General features: G+C 43.8%; 1 protein-coding gene across 1 annotated transcript in view; it reads right to left on the bottom strand.

Annotated features, from left to right (window-relative positions):
* LOC141259484 (CD109 antigen-like) overlaps positions 1-23,040 on the bottom strand; it is a 329,051-nt gene that overhangs the window by 272,071 nt on the left and 33,940 nt on the right. The window contains exon 3 of the mRNA XM_073675569.1: positions 6,150-6,178. Within this exon, the coding sequence (XP_073531670.1) occupies positions 6,150-6,178 (29 nt within the window). The remainder of the gene's footprint in view (positions 1-6,149; positions 6,179-23,040) is intronic.

Genomic DNA, 23,040 nt, shown 5'->3' with positions numbered 1-23,040 from the left:
AAATTGCAAGATTACTCATTTTTTGCCTATTTAAGATAGTGATAAGAAAAAAAAAAATTGCCGAATCTGAAAACAAAACATGGACATAAAACCCTGATTTAAACAATGGGTCATATTATGATGCTTCCCTTTAAAACACACTGTTGAATCAACAAAGTAGGAAATTTAACTGCATTCTTTGCTACTGACTTTCCTTAAGTTTGGGGATCAAGTGTAGAATATGTTAGGATATTTCCCGATGCTCAGGCCATAAGGCCAGTGATGCCTCCTTTAGTAGTGACATATGGTGCTCCATATGTGGCTCAACAGGTTACATACCACAACCCTGCATGCAGTCGTCTGTTACTCCCTTTTCTGACAAGAAACTTAGTGCCAGACAAAATCATACACAAAAAAAATATTTTTAAATTCATCCATCAATATCAAAACAGTTCAAAGACTGAAAAATGTGTGGGTGAGCAGGACAAACGTCATAACTAACAAGTAACAAAAAACACTACATCCAAGCAGCTAGAATTATTGTGTCAGAAAACAAATAAAATCCATGATTTTTTCACGGGTCTCTACGCTTGATGTGTATTTCAACTGTAACCTATTTACAGAGATTTCTTCAGGGGGGGGGTCATTTGCTAACCTATAGTCGGCAGAAAATGGCTTAACTGTAGACTATACTTATGACTTAAAGCCCTAAAGGAAAATCTGTAACAAGTGTACTTAGATACAACACACATCTGCATTGTTACAATATGATAATGAAAACTCTGGAAACTGTAGAAGGATAATGTATATCAAAAAAGCAATAGATGACTCTGGTCTTAGAGAGTCCCTTCATTTATGTGTGCACCTGCATCTTATGCCAGAAACAGAGAAGTGACTGTGAGGGATATAGCAGGGAAAGCCAGTGTTTGATTAAACAGAACAATTCTTGAAGCCTTTAAGCTTAACAAAGGGAATAAACCACAGGTAAACCTCCAGTACCCCTTACAAGTAAGGTTGATTAAGTATGGTATGTCTTTAAAAATGTTTCTTAATGCCAGGTTGCATTGTGTCATACCATGCAACTATATTGTACCCCACAAAGTCCAGAAATCTTCCTTATTTGTATAGTAACAGATGGTGAACCTTTACATCAGAGATGTTGCCATCCCTTATTTAGTTTGATGACAGAAACAGTGTTACCAAATTGCACTTTACAATAGGAGGTGGTGTCAGTCAGGTGTGGCTTGTGCTGAGAGCCTTGCATTGTAAAAATTGTGGGTGGCATTTGAGCATGTCCATATAGGTGTGTGTTTGCCATTCATCATATGAGTAAGTATGCAGTGAGGTTCATGGCAAGTGACGAGACTTATTGTGAAGGAGTAAAGAGGTCTGGGCTTGAGCCAGCCACAAGGAGTGTGTTAGTGGACTGGTTAAGTATCAAAAAGACTGAAGAAAGCTTTTAACTGGCAAGGTCCAGTAAACCATTTCTAGGAAGTCCATTGTATGCTTTTATTGAGACCTAAAGATCTAGGGAGACTGTGAATCATACTTTAACTCAGGGGCATACCACCCAAAGGAGCAGAACACTCTGCCGTTATGGGGCCTGTGAGTCAGGGGCCTTGGTGCCCCCACCAGTCATTACAATTTCATCGGTATCTGTACCATCAGGATGCAGATATTGTTGAATACAATATTGCAGCAGGAAGCCATCGGCGCCTACTTCCACCATTCAGAGGCTCCATTAACACGCTGCACAGACCAGAGCAGTACGTTGGGGGATTGTGACTAGATGAGTAGTAGTATTATTTTTTTTTAATTGTCAGTACTTGTGGGGAGCTGTGTGGACTATGATACTGTATCATGAGGGTGTCATCATACTGAATGGGAGACTGTGGGGACCATCATACTGCATGGAGCTACTATACTTAACATAAGCACCTGTAGGGAAATCAAAGTGAGTGGGGGGCTGTAGAGGTCATCATACTGAGTGGCAGGCTTTGGGGTCCATCATACTAAGTAAGGGGCTGTGGGGTTAGCATACTGTGTGTTGGGAGGCTGTGGGGTTCATCATACTGTTTGGACAGCTGTGGAGCCCATCATACTGTGTGGGGTGCATCATATTATGTGGGGTGCATCATATTGTGTGTAGGGGGCTGTGGGGTCCATCATCCTGTGTATATGTGGACTGTGTGAGCCCACCAAACTGTGAACCAGAATTATGTAGGGCAATAATACTGTGGATAGTCTATGTTGGGGCCATCATACTATGTGGGGCCTTCATTTTGTGTATGGGGTTGTGGGATCTGTCACACTGTGTCGGGGGCTGTGTCATCCATCATACTGTGTGTGGGGACTGTGGAGTCCATCATACTGTGTAGGTTCATCATACAGTGTGGGTATGCTATGGGGTCCCTCATATTGTGTGGGGAGCTGAGAGTTCCATCATACGGTGTATAAGGGGACTGTGTGGGGCTCATACTGTGAGGGGACACTATGTGGAGCCATCATACTGTGTGGAGTCATCTTACTGAGTGGGGGATTGTGGGTTACACCATATTGTGTGTATATTATGTGTGGGAAGCTGTGGGGACGTACGATACTGTGTGGTAGAGAACTATAAGGACATCACACTGTGTGGTGGTACTTTAGGGACATCATGCTGTGGAAAGCATTATGCTGTGTTGGAGATATACTTTTTACTTTGCCAGAGACACTGTAGAATCATCCTTCTGTGTATTTGAGATTTACTGGGGGGGATAACTATGTAGGGACATTATATTGTGTGGGGCCATCATACTGTGTGTTGAGGAATGTGTAGGGTCCCTCATACTGTGTGTGGGGGTCTGTGGGGTCCATCATACAATGAGTGTTGGGGCTATATAGTCCATCACAATGTGTGTGGGTTAGTGACAGGCAATCATACTATGTAGAGGGAGTCATCATATTGTGTGTGAACGGCTGTAGGGTCCATCATATTGTATGTGGGGGGGCTGTCTTGTTTATCAAACTGTGAGGAAGAACTGTTTGAGGCCAGCCCATCATACAGTGTGGGGGAACTAAGTTGGAGCCATCATGCTGTGTGGAACCATCATACTGTGTATGGGGGATTTGGGGTTTATAACACTATATGGGGAGCTGTGGGGGCCATCATAGTGTGTGAGGGGCCATAATATTGTAAGAGGGGACTTTATGGGGCCATCTTACTGTGTGGAAGACTGTATGGAGAAATAATAGTATGTGGGTTCCATGATACTGTTTGTGTGGGACTGTGGAGGCCATAATACTGTGTTGGGGACTGTTGGGGCCGTGATACTGTGTGAGTATGTGGGGGACTATGGGAATATCATACTGTGTAAGGACCATTATGTTGTGGAAGGCATTGTACTATATTAGGGATACTGTGGCAGCATCATACTTTTATAGGATGCATTGCGGGGGTCATCACACTGTGCATCAAAGGTGGGGGTACTATGGGGGAAAATTGTGTGGGAGAATTCACTGTGGAGATATCATAACGTAAGTGGGTGGCATTTCCAGGGGCTTCATACTGTATGAGAGCCAGGAAAGGGGTATTGTAGTGGGTGAGCACAGTGGGTGTACATGCCGAAATACAGGTCCATCTCTCTGTTTTTAAACATAAGTTGGGAGGTATGACCCTGGCTATTAAGCTGCATATTTTTGTGTGGGTTTGGATGGGGGCCATTTAGGACTTTTGCTATGGGGCCCTGTGAGTTCAATGTATGCCCTTTGCATGCTTTAAAATGAGCCAAATATTTTTCCTTCTAAAAGTTTACTTGCTCATGTAGACAAATAGGATAATCTAATTTGATGACAATATTGTAGATCTAGACCTTCATTCTTTATCGGATTGCACTCGTCCGTTTTTTTCACAAATGAGTATGAGCCCTTACAATATAAGTATATGGAGCGTTAGAATGAGGCTACCATGGAAGATGGCTGTCGGTGAGTATATGTGTTTAGGGAATAAAAAAACATTGCTTCTTTAAGGAAGTAGGCGAATAATGTACAGTACATGAGAGATGGTGGAAAACCTATTTCAAGTTAATGTACAATACATTATATATCATGACCTACATACCTAAACAAGAAATCTTCATGACAAAATGTAATCCCCCCACCCCCTTCACCAACTTTTCGCATTGCATGTGATCTTGCCAGCACACCTATTACTTCTGGATCTATATCTTACGTTACTTTAAAGTAAATCTGTCACCAGAGATACTTACCTAAAGAATTCATGTCAAGAAAGAGTAAGAGCTCATATGTCCAATTGTATTCAGTCACCACCCACACAGCCTAACTGACAGCTGCAGCTAGTATTGAGACCCCAGCAGCAGCAGGGAAGAGGGATACAGAGGAGCTGTCAATCTGGCTAAGTGGGCAGAGATTGAGTGTAAATTTTCAAACAGGATTATACGTCCTATGGAATAAATAAATACACCAATCTCATCATGTATAAGATATCTTTTTAATAATGTCTATAATCTATGTAGAGAAATCTGTTGGCAGATCCACTTAAGCCAACTTTCCCAAAGAATGTATTTGCTGCAGACCTCCGGTAGCGGAGATCCCACAGTGATACCCAAATCTGTATTTAATGTTGCAGATATTATTGCAAAAAGAAGGCGCAGGGAAGTTGCACATTTCACCATTGCATAGCAAGGAGAAAAACTAGCACCTATATCCGAAGCATAAATTGACTTGCTTTGGCTCTCAAACCCGCAGCTGTTGTCATTGTACTCTGCGGAAATATAAAAATATATTCCGTAGGATTGTAGCCTAAGATGTTTTTTGGCCCCTGAAGCTACAAGTACTTCTTTGCAGCCAAGCAGTACATGGATCAATGGGTGGCCAGCTTAGAAGAAAAATAATTATCTCAATAGTTTATATGACATTACTACTGAAAACTAAACCCCATGAGACATAAGAAGGCAGCAAACAAATTTTTTATAAACGGTACTTTTTTCTTTCCATACATCTTTTCCAGAAATATATAATTGACCTTTTTTCTCATTTTAAATACACAAGGCTTGATATTCTGTAATTGTAGCCTACAGTATATTTATTTACTTTACTCACTTATATAGTGCCAATAATTACACAGTGCTTTACAGACACTCATGGGAACTGTCCCTATTCAGGCTCACAATCTACATTCCCTATCAGTATGTCTTTGGAGTGTGGGAGGAAACCCACACAAACACAGGAGAACATACAAACTACTTGCAGATGTTGTCCTTGGTGGGATTTGAACCCAAGACCTCAGCGCTGCAAAGCCACCATGCTGCCCGTGCTGTATATCCTATACCTATGATGCCTTTGATTGCATGTATAGAGTTGTCTCATTTGTTGTTTTGGAATTTTATCTCTGGAGCCAAAAAAATGTAGCTGCTCATGAAATATTGGATTGAACACTGCATATACTAAGATGTTGTATATTCTATTTTCTTTCGATAGCCAAGTAAAAATGTTTTTTTTTTATCTTAAGTGTTTTCTTTGGTGTAGATACTTTGTTGATCCCGCTAATACAGTGTACAATTGTATACAGGGGCATAACTTTAATAGGTGAAGGGGTTGCAATTGCACCCGGGCCCTGGAGCTTAAGGGGCCTTAAAAGTCTCTTTAGCCTATATGAAAAGATCAATACTATTAAAGACTTGCAACAATTGGGAGCCCTGTTAGAGCTTTTGTATTGGGGCCCATGAGCTTCAAGTTACGCCAATTGTATGCACCGAACATTCTCTAAAAGCGGGGTAGTACAGAACTGGATACATGTCGGCCTTTTTTATTCAAATAGTCACTATCTCTGTTTCTTATGGGTGAATGATTGAATCAATTAATTTTTTTCTTATTTAGGTCCAAAGGCAGACCAAAGAATAATAGTACAGTACAATATAATATTTTACAGTCTACAATCCTCTAGGCGCTAAATATATCAGCAGCACAAATCTTTCTACTATAATGTTAATTTTATACAATTAGTGCAGCTAAAATTTATCAGTCTGGAGTCCACAAAATACTGTAAATTACAATAGTACATAAAGTTTCTTTCTTTACACAGTGATTCAGTTTTACTTATGGATATCTGAAATGCAGAATTATAAACTCTTATGCCATAGAAAATAATGAGCTAATAAACACTCACATACCTGAGGGAGAACCAGTTTTCCAACAGTTCCTATAAAAAAAAAAAATCATGTTAGAAACGCAGTAGACCACAAAATAATATTCAAGGAATCAGCGTTGGGTATCAATTCTACTATTTACACATTGCCAAAAGCAAAAAAATCCCTAACTAAAGATTCCTAAATCTAACAATTAACATGTGATTGCAGGCTTAAAGCTCATTTAAGTGATAATTGTTCATTTTTATCAACTATGTAGTCATAAAAATAATCTGTGGCAAGATCAGTAAATATATATCTTGCAGCGAGATTAACACAAGACATTGCAACCTATTGCAAGAGCCACTGGTGGACAACAGCATCACTTCATTTCCTGCACTGTTCTTGTTCATCTCCAGTAGCTCCATAGAAAAGGAATAAAGTGCAGATGCACAAGCTCAACAGCTGCTATACTCAGAGCACTGCAGAGCGCCATTTTCAGTCCTATTTGATCCCAGTGATCACTAAAGTAATAAATAATATCACTCTATCTTGATTATTAATTATTGCATCAAACAATAACTAGATATTAACACTATACTATTGCTAAATAACAATCAATAAATGCCTTATACCATGCTATTAACTGGACAAACTGCTAATTAATCACAAATAAGAAAAACACAATTAAATATCACTTATAGCTCAAATATTTTCTTATTTTACTCATACTCGCCAATATAAAAAAAAAGAGAAATGTTTTTCCTGTACTCGCCTGTGTCCTCCTCACTATATATTGTCATGCACATAAATGCCCACTCTTTAATGTCTTTTTTTTTTACTTTGCGCCATGTTTGGAGTGATATAGTTTACTACGTTATTCCATATTCTATTCTCAGTGGTATACCAGCCAGATGGTGGCCTAACAGGCAATCTTTTCTTTTGGCTTTTGCTTAAGTCCTCATTCAGGCATCTGTTTTTTTGTCTGGTACTGTATATGAAAAAAATAGGATGATTTCCATTAGTGTGCTGGGTCAGATTTTCATCAGTGTTTTGTCAGTGTCTCAGTTTTTAGTGATTTTCTCATGAGCAGAAAAAAAATTGCAAAACTCAGCACATCTGTAACAGACATGTTGCAGATTTAAAAAATGCACAGGAGGTCAGTAACTTTACCTTAGGGTGCATTTACACTGTCGATCGTGTACAAGCAAGCCGATTAGTGAACTTTTAATAACCGGTTTAGACAGGCCGTTCATTCAGTGCCAGGAGGAGCACTCTAGGAAATATCTGCCAATCTGACTTCTTACCACACAGGCAGCAAGGTGGCTCAGTGGGTAGCACTGTTAGTTTACAGCACTGGAGTCCTGGGTTCAAATCTCACCAAAGACAACATCTGCAAGGACTTTGTATATTCGCCCTATACTTGTGTAGCACCCTGAGGATTCGGCTGCTACAGGGGTATTGCACCTCAACCCAGAGGTGTGATATTCCACTCCCGGGTAAGGAAGGAGTGTGGAACTGAGCTCGGTAGGCTGCATGCACTACACACATCCCATTTCCGAGGAGCAGACCGACGGTACTCCCACTTAGAAATGTGCAGGTACGACCGAGTCTGTTCCTGGCTGGAGTGGGAGGGGGGTGGTACATCCCAAGTAGTGTAGGGGCAGATAGGGGGAGCAGCCTGGGTAAAGTTAGGAGCTCATTGGGTGCTGGTCACCTGAGCTCACACATAGAGGGTGTATATAAGGTGGGCACCAACTAAGAACAGAGTCAGTTGCAGAGAGAAAGTCAGCGAGCGGAGGAGAAGAGAGACCCAGAGTGAGAGAGGAGAGAGAGAGACCCAGAGGGGGAAACAGAAGAAAGGACTCTAAGACCCCAAATTAAATCCCCGGGTGAAGAGTCGGCACAGGGTACCGGAACCCAAGCTGGTGGGGGCAAAAACACACCCCAGCCAGAGACCGGAGGCCGTGGGCAGCGTCTGCCACGGCCACCCACCACATCCACCACGAAGGCATACCACGTGGAGGGTCAGGGAACCCAAGGCCAAGGGTCTCCCAACAGAAGGCCCGAGGGAGCTGGACCTGGGTGGATCTCTAGTGGGGACGGCCAGAGGAAAGGACAGAAGGAGAGCTCAGGGTCACGCTCCGGACTTATTTGGGGGTTGGCTGGATCCAGAACCTGGTGGACGCAGCACGGCTCGGGAGGTCACTCGAAGCTGGAGTGACCGGAACATCAGCAGTGAGTAAACATCCTAAACTGCATAACCCGACTCTGTCTCTGATTGCCGTCTACACTGCATCACCACAACTCCCATCCTCTGCACCTGATCCCCCTGAGGCTATACCCCTCCCGTTGGGGGTTATCCTATCAAGCTGCACCAACACCACCAGCCTCAGCGGGCCCTGCTGCAGCGGCGGCCACAGTGACCGCAACACAACGGGTGGCGTAGTCGACATTAAGAACTTAATAACATCTGTAGGACTGCCACATACAACTGAGTTTGACACCCTGGGCACGGACCGGGTCACAGCCACTCGGAAGACTACAACCCCCATCTGATCCGGCTCCGGGTATTCCCCTGAAAGAAAGGAATATGTCCCAGGGGGTGCGTCACTTGCATGGGTTTACTCCCTCTCTCCAAAGACATACTGAGAGAGAGTTTAGATTGTGAGCCCCAATGAGGGCAGTGATGATAATGTTTTTAAAGTACTGCAGAATATGATAGCGCTATATAAGTAATGCATAAAAAATAATTATTATCACTGTCCTGAATTCCCTCCCCTTAGCCTGTTTTCACCTTCCTGACCAGCACAAATTTTACAATTCTGACCACTGTCACTTTATGTTGTAATAACTCTGGCACACTTCAACATATCCCAGTGATTCCGAGATTGTTTTTTTGGACATGTTGTACTTTAGTGGTAAAATTAGGTTGATATTTTTTGCGTTTATTAGTGAATATATATGAATTTTGGTGAAAACTATTGGTTTTTATGCCCTTAAACCAGATAGTTATATCACACAAAATAGTTAATAAATATAATTTCCCATATGTCTACTTTACAAAAGCAACAATTTTGACATTTTTTTTTGTTAGGAAGTTAGAAGGGTTAAAATTTGATCAGCGATTTCTCAATTTTCAAAACAAAACAAAATTTACAAAACCAACTTTTTTTGGGACCACATCACACTTGAAGTGACACGATTTTTAAAACAGCACCCCTCAAAGTGTTCAAAAGCACATTCAATACGTTTATTAACCCTTCAGGTGCTTCACAGGAATTAAAGCAAGGAAGGAAAAAATGAAACTTTAAGGGAATCTGTCATGTCCTATCTACCATCTACACTGCCACAATAGCATTGTTAGTGATGCAATGTGCATCACTAAAAAGCTTTTTTCATTAAAATTGGTGGTATTATAATGATTCTATAACATTTTATATACTTATATCCTACCTGCTCGTTGTCAGTCATGGGGGTGTGATCCTCATGTTCAGTCAGGGCAGCACCACATCCAGTCACTGCTGGCGTCGCCCACGTATTTGAAATTTGCTCCTGGCCAGCACTGATAATACCACCAATTTTAATGAAAAAAGCTTGTTAGTGATGCACATTGCATCACTAACAAAGCAATGAAGGCAGTGTAGATAGTAGATAGGACATGACAGGTTCCCTTTAACTTTTTCCCACAAATATGTTGATTTAGTCCCAATTTTTTCATTTTTACAAGAGCAAAAGGAGAAAATGGACCATACAAGTTGTGAAATTTCTTAGTACACTGATATCCCATATGTGGTGGAAAACTACTGTTTGGGCGCACGGCAAGGCTGAGAAGGGAAGGAGCATCATTTGACTTTTGGAGTGCAAAATTGGCTGGAATAGATAGAGGACGCCATATCTCGTTTGCAGAGCCCCTGATGTGCCTAAGCAGTGGAAACCCTCTCACAAGTGACCCCATTTTGTAAGCTACACCCCTCAAGGAATTTATCTAAAGGTGTAGTGAACATGTTGAACTCACAGGTGCTTCACAAAATTTTAAAACATTGGACTGTGAAAATTAAAAATGACTTTCTTTCCAAAAAAATTTAGTTTTAGCCCCAAATTTTTAATTTTTACAAAGGTATTAGGAGAAAATGGACCACTCAATTTGTTGTGCAAGTTCTCCTGAGTTCAGGGATACCCCATATGTGGTCATAAACTCTTGTTTGGGCACATAGCATTTGATTTTTGAAGAGCAAAATTGTCTGGAATAAATTGCTGACGCCATGTCACATTTGAAGAGCTGCCAAGGTTCCAAAACAGAAGAAACTCCCCACAAGGGCCCCATTTTGGAAACTACACCTCTTCAAGAATTCCTATAGGGGTGTAGTGAGCATTTTAAACCCACAGGTATTTCACAGAATTGTATAACATTGCACTGTGAAAATAAAAAGCTACATTTTTCCACTAAAATGTTGTTTTAGCCCCAAGTTTTTAATTTTCAAAAGGGCTAAAGGAAGAGAATGGACCACAAAATTTGTTATGCAGTGTCTCTTGAATATGGCCGTACCCTATATGTGGTCAAAAACTACTTTTTAGGCACAGTGCAAAGTTCAGTAGGGCAGAAGAGAAGGAGCGTCATATTGGAGTGCAAATTTGTCTGGAATGGTTTGCGGATGCCGTGTCACATTGGCAGAGCTTCTGAGGTGTAAGGACAGCAGGATCCCACAAAAGTGACACCATTTTACAAACTACACCACTTAATGAGTTTATCTAGGAGTTCAGTGAGCATATTGACACCATATGTGTTTCACAAAATTTTATTACATTGAGCAGTGAAAAAAATATACATTTTTAACATTATAATGTTGTTTTAGCCCCAGATTTTACATTTTCACAAAGGTAAATAGGTAAAAACGACTGCATAATTTGTTCCACAATTTCTCATGAATGTGGCAAGACCCCATATATGGCTGTACAGTACTGTTTGGTCACACTTCGAGACTCGAGAGGGAAGGAGCGCTATTTGACCCTTGGAGAGCAAATTTTTGTGGAATAGTTTGCGAACTCCTTGTACAGAGCTGCTAAATGCCAAAAGGGTAGAACCCTGCCTTAATTGACCCCAATTTGGAAATTACACCCCTCTGGGAATTTATCTACAGGTGTATTGATAATTTTGATTCTATGGGTTTTTTACAGAAACGAGCACCAATGGATGTTGCAGAGTGAAAATGCAAATATGCCATTGTAGTGCCCGTATATTGTAGTGCCTGTACATTGTAGTGCCCGTACATTGTGCCCAGCTTGTATTTCTGGAGATATGCACCCTTTAAATTAAATGCGCTCTTCTCACTACGTTAATGCCAAGCATGTGGATGCTAACTGCAGTTTAGGCACAGTGTGGGTCTCACGAGCAGGAAGCATTTGGATGTGGGAGTGTAGATTTTGCTGAATTTCTTTCGATGAGAGCCACGTCACTTTTCCAGAGCCTCTGTGCTACGAGCAATGTGGACCCCACCTATATTTCTGTTAACAGACAACGGATCTGAGTAAGGACTTGTATTTTGTGGATTAAATAGGAGCTTTTATTGGTTGCATTTTGGGTACAGAAGAGTTTGAATCAGTTCACATTTATCCTGTGCTCTATGCTGAGCACTTACATTGGGGTTTCCATATAAATCTACAAAATATATGATTGGGTTGAAACACCCAAGGGGTCAATTCAGTAATGAGGCAACAGGGTTACTTTGGACTCTGTCTGACTTATGTTCGGCAGTATCCGGCTTTTTTAGAGGTACACAAAACTGTGGTTGACCGCACATTTATGTATGCTTAAAAAGACGGGCACCGCCAGATTATAGGCCAAACGGCGTCCACCATGTCTCCATGTACCTCATAATAGGGAATCTTCCACAGGAGGTTCCATCTGAATCACATATTTCAGAGACTTACACGAAAACCCCAGTGTAAGCGCTCAACGTAAAGCACAAGATAAATGTGAGCTGAGCCTCACTGCGATCTTTGGGAGGCAGAATAAAAAAAATCAACAGCACATCAACAGCCCATCAAGACTTTATTCTTCGGCACAGTGCGATTACAGTGATACCAGATTTATATCGGATTTTTAGGTTTTGCTATCATCGCACACTAAAAAAAGTATTTTTTTTACAAAAACAAGTTTTTGCATTGCCATATTTTGAGAACTATAATTTTTCTATATTTCTGCTGACAGAGTCATGTGAGAGCTTGTTTTTTGTGGGACATGTTGACATTTTTATAGGTACCTGTGGCGCCCCTGAGGATTTAGTCGCCACAGGGGTACTGCACCTCAGTTCGAGGTGTGGTGTCTCCTCTTCCAGGTAAGGATGGAGCATCTCTCAAGACACCAGTTTACCACTCAACACTACACCATTCCTGTCCTGAAGGGGGCCTAAATGCACCAGGGTGCTGCCCTGGCCCGGGATAGAGGAGATGGGGGGGAACCAAAAGATAGGGGGAACCATGTAGTGGGTGAGGGTGGAGAACACACTTTTAGGAAACACATATAGTTTCATATTTAATCTACGGCCATCTTAGGTTCAAGGTCTTTGATTGCGATCTTCGTCAGTGATCGTGGTCTTCGTCTCTGATTGTGGTCATCTGCCAGAGTCCAGCATAAGGCCTCAGCCGACTGAAGATACACGGTCCTCGTACTCTGGCCTTGAGACGAGGAGCGGGTCAGAGTTAACCACTGTCTCTACCCGGTCAAGGTCCTGACCTAAGAAGGCCTGGAGGGGAGCAGAGGAGATAGGCTCCACAGGCAAAAGGATCCCAGGGGGATACGGACGGAGCGGCCTACGCCACCTGTATTCTTTACTCTGGCCTAGTCAGAGGGATTCCTGCTGCAAGAGGGGTGACCAGCCCCCGATATCTGACTTTGTCACTTCACGTCTCAGTCAGAAAAGCCCGGAGGCTTAGTGGATCCCAGGGGGATATGGACGGAGTGGCCTATGCAACCTGTATCTCTTACACTGCGTTTATCCAGTGGGACCCGGCCTTACTACACGTACGTACCACACACAGTGAGGAGAAGACTTAGTGGGAGAACAACCTACCAAGGAGAGGAACACACACCAGCGGGGTCTCGACAGGTGCTCCTGATCTACCTGGAAAGCGTTGAACCCCCTTCCCGGTGGCCGCAGTATACCGCGAGTAGCAGAGAGAAGCTTTGCGGCTAAAGTTCATCTGAATGTGAGTAAAAACCCTGGATGACTTCACACACCGCCTCAGCCTGTTATTTCCTGCGCGGCACTGCACCCACCACCCTTCCTCACACTGCCCTGAGGCCTGCTCCGCCTGTGGGGAGCCGACCCATCTTAGCTGCCCGTAACACCGGCCTCAGTGGACTGAAGAAGCGCCGGTGCCCATAACCGGACACCGCAGGTGGCGTAGTCGAACAATACCACTCTTAATTGAAAGCCCATTACATCTTTTTATGTGACTGCCCTGGGCACGGAACGGGTCCAGGCCACGACTGCATCCCCCGTAACACCTACATAGACCCGGCTCCGAGTAACCCCATTTCCCAGGGAGGGCTATCGGGTGTCATATACCATTTTCGGACACAACATTTTTTCATCGCTTTCTATTCCAAGGCAGAATTGTTTTTTGATTTTTTTTTTTACGCCGTTTACCATGTGGTTAAAGTGATAAGACCACTTTATTCTTTGGGTCAATACAATTACAGCAATACCACATTTATGTCTTTTTTATGTTTTGCCGCTTCTACACAATAAAAAAAATTTCATGGAAAAAATATTCTTTTTGCATCGTTGCATTCTGAGAGCTATAGCGTTTTTATTTTTCCACTGATGGAGCTATATGGCAGCTTGTTTTTTCAGGACAAGATTATGTTTTAAACTATTCTATTTTTATTTATTTTTGTCTATTTGATTGCATTCTATTACACTCTTTTCCCAGAGCTATGATGAAAAAGCATAGTGTTTTTTTTTTTTTTTTTAATGTCATTTACTGTAGGGGTTAACAAGTTTGACTATTTTATAGATTGGGTTGTTAAGGACGCGGCGATACCAAATATGTGTAGTTTTTTTGTTTATTTTTGTTTTTACATAAATATGTGTATTTTTTTGTGTAGTATTTTTTGTTCTTTATTACGTGTGGGTTTTTGATTTTTTTATTTTTTTTTCAATCTTCTTCTTAACTTTTTTTTTTACTTTTTTGCTTAGTCCCTCTATGGTACTTTTATTACTTTGATCTCTGGTCTCATGCATCGTAATGCCCCAGCACTGCAATGCATGAGACCTGTCTACATAGGCAGATGGCCTGTTAGACACTGCCTAAGGCTGCGTCTCACATGCCACCATATTTGGTACACCAGGAAGTCATAGTTTGACCTCTGGGACCCATGACAACAATCGGCTCCCCATAATTTTGTTATGGTGGTGCCGATGGGGGTGAGAGAGGGAGCCCACTGCCTCTCACAACCTTCTACAACCCCTGACAAAAATTATGGAATCGCCGGGCGCGGAGGATGTTCATTCAGTTGTTTAATGTTGTTGAAAAAAAGCAGATCACAGACATGGCACAAAACTAAAGTCTTTTCAAATGGCAACTTTATGGCTTTAAGAAACACTAAAAGAAATCAAGATTAAAAATGTGGTACTCAGTAAGGTCAATTTTTTTCAGACCAAACAGAGGGAAAAAATTATGGAATCACTCAATTCTGAGGAAAAAAATTATGGAATCATGAAAAACAAAAACACAAAAGAACACTCCAATACATCGCTAGTATTTTGTTGCACCACCTCTGGCTTTAATAACAACTTGCAGTCTATAAGGCATGGACTTTGCTTTACAGGTTGGAGCCTTGTCATGGACCATTGTCTTCAACTTCCACCAAAGATTTTCAATTGCATTGAGATCCAGACTATTTGCAGGCCATGACATTGACCTTATGTGTCTTCTTTCAAGGAATGTTTTCACAGTTTTTGCTCTATGGCAGGATGCATTATCATCTTAAATTGATGTCATCATCCCCAAACATCCTTTCAATTGAAGGGATAAGAAAACTGTCCAAAATAGCAATGTAAACTTGAACATTTATTGAAGATGTAATGACAGCCATCTCCCCAGTGCCTTTACCTGACATGCAGCCCCATATCATCAATGACTGTGGAAATTTGCATGTTCTCTTCATGCAGTCATCTTTATAAATCTCATTGGAATGGCACCAAACAAAAGTTCCAGCATCATCACCTTGCCCAATGCAAATTCACGATTCATCACTGAATATAACTTTCATCCAGTCATCCACAGTCCACGATTGCTTTTCCTTAGCCCATTGTAACCTTGTTTTTTCTGTTTAGGTGTTAATGATGGCTTATGTTTAGCTTTTCTGTATGTAAATCCCATTTCCTTTAGGCGTTTTTTTACAGTTCGGTCACAGACATTGACTCTAGTTTCCTCCCATTCGTTCCTCATTTGTTTTGTTGTGCATTTCCTGTTTTGGAGACATATTGCCTTAAGTTTCAGCTCTTGACGCTTTGATGTCTTCCTTGGTCTACATGTATGTTTGCCTTTAACAACCTTCCCATGTTGTTTGTATTTGGTCCAGATTTTAGACACAGCTGACTGTGAACAACGAACATCTTTTGCAACATTGCGTGATGATTTACCTTCTTTTAACAGTTTGATAATCTTCTCCTTTGTTTCAATTGACATCTCTTGTGTTGGAGCCATGATTCATGTCAGTCCACTTGGTGCAACAGCTCTCCAAGGTGTGATCACTCCTTTTTAGATGCAGACTAACGAGCAGATCTAATTTGATGCTGGTGTTAGTTTTGGAAATGAAAATTTACAGGGTGATTCCATAATTTTTTCCTCAGAATTCAGAGATTTGATAATTTTTTTCCCTCTGCTTGGTCTGAAAAAAATTGCCCTTACTGAGTACCACATTTTTAATCTTGATTTCTTTTAGTGTTTCTTAAAGCCCTAACGTTGCCATTTGAAAAGACTTTAGTTTTGTTCCATGTCTGTGATCTGCTTTTTTCCAACAACATTAAACAACTGAATGAACATCCTCCGAGCCCGGTGATTCCATAATTTTTGCCAGGGGTTGTAAATGCTGCGATCGCTATTGCTATTATGGCATGGTTGCAGTCTTATATTTTTAGGCGGGGAAGAGCCCAATAAGCAGGGACCTTCCCAGCCTGATAATATAAGCCCAAAGCTGTCTGCTTTACCTTTTGCTGGTTATCAAAAATCGGGGGGACCCCACATCAGTTTTTTAAATTATTTATTTATTAGGTTAAATAAGACTCAACACCCTTTTGTGCCACATGAAAGGCACTAAAGGATGCAAGTTTATTATATGTAGGGGGCTTGTGACATTATATATCTACAGGACATCTAGCTATTTTATCTATCTATATCTTTATATAAGATCGCTTTACACTCCCTGACAGAAGTCATGTCGCTTATCCATGTTATGTAAATAAAAGCTTATAACCTGACGTTAAATTCATCCATTGGTTTTATAAATTACTCTTGAATGCTGAAACCTTCCCAAATTTGGTTTAGGTTAAGAAAATAAATTGGCATCAATGCTAAAATATTGATCATTTAATGAACACAGAATGGTCAGATTTTGGCAAGACAAAAGTTTTGTCGCCCACAGAAAGTAATGTGATATTCAAACAAATAGTTATCTTAAAATACAAATATATGTTGCATAACATTGGTGAATGAAGTTGTGATGCTATTAGAGTCATATTTAATATTTTGTGTGACTTCCATGAGCTTGAAGGACTGCATCCATGGGGTTCAACAATGATTCATACAATTTACTAATGAAGTCATCAGGAATAGCAAAGAATGCAGTCTTACATGCCTCCCAGAGTTCATCTAGATTCTTTGGTTTTGTCTTCCAAGCTTCCTCTTTCATTCTACCCCAAACATGCTCAATGATGTTCATGTCTGGTGACTGGGCTGGCCAGTCCTTGAGCACCTTGATCTTTTTTGCCTGGAGGAACTTTGTTGTAGAGATGGATGTATGAGATGGAGCACCATCCTGCTGCAGAATTTGACCCCTTTTATGATTTGGAATGTAAGAGGTAGCTAATACTTCTTGATATTTTAGGTTATTGATATTGCCTTCCATCTTGCAAATGTTTCGCACACCCCCATGCTGAATGTAACCCCAGACCATGATTTTTGCACCACCAAATTTAACTGTTTTATGGGTGTATTTTGGATCCATACGGGCTCCAGTAGGTCTCCTGTAGTATTTGTGGCGGCTGTGGTGTAATTCTTCTGAAGATTCATCAAAGAAATCCACCTTCTGCCACTTTTCCAGCGTCCATCTGTTTAGCAGGCTGTAGGAATTTGCAAATGCCACACGGTTTTTTATTTGCCTTTTGTTTAGTACTGGCTTCTGGGCACTGATTCGACCATGTGTAACACAGGTACTTTAGATGCAGTGACACAGAAACACAGAGCAGCCAGTACAGAGTTAATAAACAAGGGGGATTTACTGTAACAGGGTCAATCTCCATGCAGGGAGTAACAGGGAACATATGGGGACAGCAAGGGAAGTAGCAGGTAATATGCTATAACTGACAATCCACAGTTGGGCTAGATGTAGCAGAGTCGACACGATTGTAATCGGCAGTTTTTTCACTTAGCTGACTCTTGTTCCCCACAAGGCAGATGCCGGCTTGTGCCGGTGTTGCTTTCTTCAGGCTTCCCTGCCTGAACAATGCTCCATCTTCTGGCGGCAGCGGGCAGTCTCCGGCTTGACCCGCTGAGCCCCTAGTCCATAACAGTGCACCTCACTTTCTCCGCTTCAGGGATCCTGCGTCTCTTCTCCCTCTAGTCGGGCTTGATTCCCACTGTCCACTGCCGCTTTTCCCACGCAAAAACTCCTTTTCCACCCTCTTCCTAGACACGAGCTCAGCTCCCCAGTCACCTGTAAGGTATAAGGATTGAACCCCGTCATACTATTCACTCAGTTGTTGTAGACCCACACCAGCTCGGCTACAAACTCAGGCCATCGCACCTTCCGATCTTCCTCCAATGTGCGGAGCATTTGGATCAGTGTCAGATTAAAGCGTTCACAGGCCCCATTTCCTTGAGGGTGATAAGGAGTAGTCCGTGACTTCTCAATCCTGTACAACCGGTGCAGCTCTTCCATCACCCGGCCCTGGAAGCAGGCGCCTTGATCGGAATGGATCCTCTTTGGGCAGCCATACACCCGAATGAAGTCTCGGCAGATGGCCTGCACAGCTGATTCGGTGGTCTGATCCCTGGTCGGGGTCACCACCGCAAACGTTGTGAAGTGGTCTGTCATTACCAGGCAATGTTCATACCCGAGATGCGCCGGTCCAACAGTCAAATAGTCGATCATCAGCACCTCCAAGGGGGCAGAAGTCAAAATGGTTTGTATGGGGACCCGCTGCTCCGGTGCCTTAACCAGCTCACAGCTCCGGCATCTTCGACAAGTGTCTTCTATTGTTGCTCGCAGTCGGGGGTGATACACCAGCCTCTGCAACCATTGAAATGTCTTCTCTGGTCCGAAGTGAGCCCCTCATTCATGAGCCTCCTTAGCCACTACTCCGACGAACTTCTCTGGGATCACCACTTGTCAGGTGGTCCTGAACTCTCGCAGTAGCTGTACCGGTCGGTACAGCAGCCCATCTTGCAAACACAGTCTCTCCCATTGTCCCAGCATTTTCAGCGCTCCCAGGGACAGGGTACTCCTCTCCTCTCGACTGGGCACCTGCCTCAAAGCCACCCATTGACGTAATTGAGCAACTTCTCTGTCAGTCTGTTGAAGTCAGACCCAGTCATCTCTTGGCCACCCTAGCACTTGTTCTTCCGACGTCTCTCCGATCTGTCCCTGCGCCGCGACCAGCGGTCCCATGAAACTTCGGAAGCTAGGGATCTCATCTGCCTCCAAATCTTCATCACGGTCATGATCAGGCCGTTCATATGTCACTCTGGAGAGGGCGTCAGCGTGAGTATTCTCTGCCTTAGACCAGTAGGCGATTTTATACTGGTACCGGGCCATGCGGACCATCCATCGCTGCTCCAGGGCCCCCAACTTCGCATTCTCCAGGTGAGCCAACGGGTTGTTATCTGTTCTCACCAGTACTTCGGACCCCGACAAATACTCTGCAAACTTCTCTGTCATTGTCCAAACCAGAGCCAGCAGCTCTAATTTGAAAGAGCTATAATTATCTGGGTTCCTCTCGGAGTCGTGAAGGGAGAGACTGGCGTACGCAATCACGCGCTCTTTATCCTCCTGTACTTGGGATAACACGGCTCCCAGACCATGTAGGCTTCTATCAGTGTGGAGTATGAATGGTTGGGAGAAATCTGCATATTCAAATATTGGGGCCTCGGTCAGGGCCATTTTTAGGGCACGGAAGGCCTCTTCCTGGCTGCTTTCCCACAGAATCGCCTGATTCGTGGAGCTCGCCGACACGCCCTTAAGTAGCTCCAGCAATGGGTTGGCTATGCGGGTGAAGTTCTTCACGAATCCTCGGTAGTACCCGGCAAGTCCCAGGAAGGCCGGAACGTCCTTCACTGTCTCCGGGGTAGGCCACTCCTGTACGGCGGCCACCTTTTCCCGGGTGGGCCTGACTCCTTCACCGGACACAGTATGACCAAGAAATTAGATCTGTTTGCGGAACAGGTGGCACTTCTGGGGCTTCACCTTTAGACCATGACTCTGTAGGCAGCTCAGTACTTCCTCCAGTTGCTGGAGGTGCTCCTCGAAGGTGGCGGCATAGACAATTATGTCGTCAAGATAAATCAGTGTTGCCTCGAAGTTCAAATCGCCCAGGCACCTCTCCATCAGACGCTGGAACATCACAAGGGCATTAGTCAGGCTGAAGGGCATCTGATTGAACTCGAACAGTCCCATGGGTAATATGAACGCTGTCTTTGCATGGTCATGTTCGGCCACGGGCACCTGCCAGTACCCGCTGGCCAGATCCAAGGAGGTGAAGTATCTTGCCTTCCCTAAGACCGACAGAGACTCTTCGATTCGGGGTAGTGGGTAAGAATCTTGTACTGTACAGGCATTCAGTCATCTATAGTCCACACAGAACCACAGGGTCCCATCTTTCTTCCATACCAGGACAATCGGGGCTGCCCACGGATTCTGACTCTCCCATATCACACCATTTTGTAACATATGGGATAGCATCTCCTTAACCTCCTTATACATCTGGGGAGGTATCTGCCGGTATCTCTCCCGCACTGGGGCAGCGCTCTCCGTGGGAATCTCGTGGGTAATTACTTCGGTGCAACCAAAATCATCCTCACTGCGAGCAAAGACTTCCTGGTACCCCTCCAGTACCTCCTCAACCTGCTGCACCTGTCAAGGTGAAAGTCACGTCAATTCAGCCAACATTTGTTCTAGGATTCTTCGCCCCCCCCCCTTCGCACTAGCACGGTGGGATTCCGGCGGCACGGTGACCGCCAGACTCCAGGGGCTCCTCATACAGCGGACAGTTGTACCGCATCAGGTCGCACTAACTTCTCTGGCATTCCCAGAATCTGGGCTATTTCCGCCCTGGGAGGGAGTGTGAGATCACCTTCGCCCAGATTAACGCACCGCACTATAACATTGCCACCCTGGACGGTGGCCAGTGTCTGAGCCACCAGGAGTCCGGGGGATATTTTGTCCATCGATGTTGGTTCTATCTGTACTTCGACCCCCTCAAGAGGTGTGCAGGCCCGTATGGGTAACGTGAGTACAGTTTGTCCTGGCGGTAAGGTGAGCGCCATAGCTGCTGGTACTATTACTTTCCCCAGGACCTTCCCTTCACTCGACGTCTCCTGAGCCTGGGCAGCTCGGATTAATTGCTGAAAAACCCTCCTTTGGGGGGTTCATGCGTCCCACCGGTCTAGAGGAATCTCCTTTGGCTCACTAATCAGGATTTGCCCGATCTCTTTCAGCACATTCATTCCGAGGGTCACCGGGCGTCCACTTCCGGTTTCCCCTGCGACCAAGACGACCCCTTTTTCTCCCACATCTTTTCCACACACTCGGATCTTCATCCACACCACCCCTGCGACCGGGATGGGTAATTGATTAGCTGCCGTAAGTCTAATTACTGGTCCCCATTCAGGCCGCGCTATCTCTGGAAATCGCTGTTGAAAGTAGGCTTCTGTCATCGTAGTCAAACCGACATATAATCTATTTTGGGAGAGAGAGATTAGCTATAAGGGGAGAACCTCCCCTGGTGGTAAGTTATATCTCGATCCGCTTATTGGTAGACCCAAAATAACATAAAAGGGATTTTGTATCATAAAATGTAAATTTTATTAAATATTGTTTTAAGTTACACAAAGGCAATAAATAAAAGAAAGGGAGGGTAAAGCAGGGAGAGGACAGCTATAGAGGCAGGATAAGGTGGAAAAAATCCGGCAAGGAGACTAGCATCCCCAAACCAGCATAAGTTAAATGACAGATATAGGTATAAACTGCCAGCCAGGTAATATGATGATAAGAAATTCCAAGCCTAGATCATATCAAATAATACCTTTGCATGAAGGACATCGTTATCAGTAAGTAAGTATAGTATTTAGCATTCAAGGCAATATCCTTATAAGGTAAATCGGTGACAGTGAAGGGTATAACATGCAGCATGAAAAAAAGCCATAATAGACTATAGATTCAGAAGTTACACTGTAAGAATATCCCTATTGGCAAGTCTAGAGCGGCAGTTCTAAGAGATTTCCGTTACCTTGTGCCATGTCAGTGTGATCTAAGGCAGCGTGCACTGAGATGCTGGGGGGTGTGTGATCGTAGTCACCTGGGATCCCGTGTCAATCAGGCAGTAAACAGCCCGACCGCTCATTTCGGCCCAGACAGTCGGGCTGGTGGAAACTAGGTCCTTGGGTCTTCCTCTTTTTCTTTCCCCTTCCTTAGGCTCCAGGCTGTGTCCCCCCAACACGGAGCCCGCTAGTTTAATGGCTGCCGCGACAGGGGCCACCCTCGGCTAGCACAGCCCCTGGCGTAATGTCCTGCGCCTCCACACTTCCAGCAGGTCATGTCTCTGTCTGTGTAGGGCTGCCTCACTTCTCTACGGAACTCTCCTGAGGGGCGGGGCCTGAATTCAATTCTTTCCCTAACTGGGGCAATCGATCCGGGTATCTCTGGTGTCAGTGCAGGGGTCTTCTTGAGCCTGGACCATTCACCCCGCATCTCCTGTATCTCCTTTCGCATCTCTCGAGCCCATTCTGGTTCAGCTGCAGTCGGGGTGGGTACCTCATTACTCTGGACCATCCCTGCCAGGGCCGTCACCCCCATCTCCTACTCTCTCCCACGTGCCTTCTCCCTCACTTCTAGAAAAGTCATACGTGGGTTAGCGCGCAGGCGCTCACGCAAGGCCTGCTTCAGCTGTACATCCCTGAGGCCTGCCACAAATTGATCCCTTAAGATCACGTCAGTGGGGCCCATTCCCAAATTCCCCATGTCGTCTTTTCTAGTGATATAGGCATGCACCCTCTTTAATGCATTAACATACCACATCACAGTCTCCCCCTCCAGCTGCACTTGGTGAAACAGCTGTATCCTCAACTCTCCTACATTGGTGGGATCCCCATGCATCTCTTCCAATATCCGCACCACTTTTTCTACAGTATCCCGGTCATGGGGAGGGCGGTACATCACGGATTGTCAGGCCTCACTGTCCAGGGCCAGTAAGGCTATTTCGGCTTGCATAGCTGGGGTCATCGGATGCATACGTAAAATACTCCTAACTCTCTCAACCCAGTCCCACAGTATCATATTGTCTCGGTGAACTTTGGGAGATTGCTGAGCATGGCCCCCAGCGGCAAGCTAGATTTAGGGGCTCCCAGGATGGACTGAGCTGCAGTGTCTGTGTCTAAAGACTGCATCCTGCCGACTACGCCAAATGTAACACAGGTACTTTAGATGCAGTGA

Source organism: Phyllobates terribilis, unplaced genomic scaffold, assembly GCF_046119375.1.
Source record: "Phyllobates terribilis strain yellow unplaced genomic scaffold, ASM4611937v1 Scaffold_3__8_contigs__length_932513732, whole genome shotgun sequence".
Lineage (NCBI taxonomy): Eukaryota > Metazoa > Chordata > Amphibia > Anura > Dendrobatidae > Phyllobates > Phyllobates terribilis.
The sequence above is the reverse complement of the archived record's forward strand: the minus strand, read 5'-3'. Positions and strand labels throughout refer to the sequence as shown.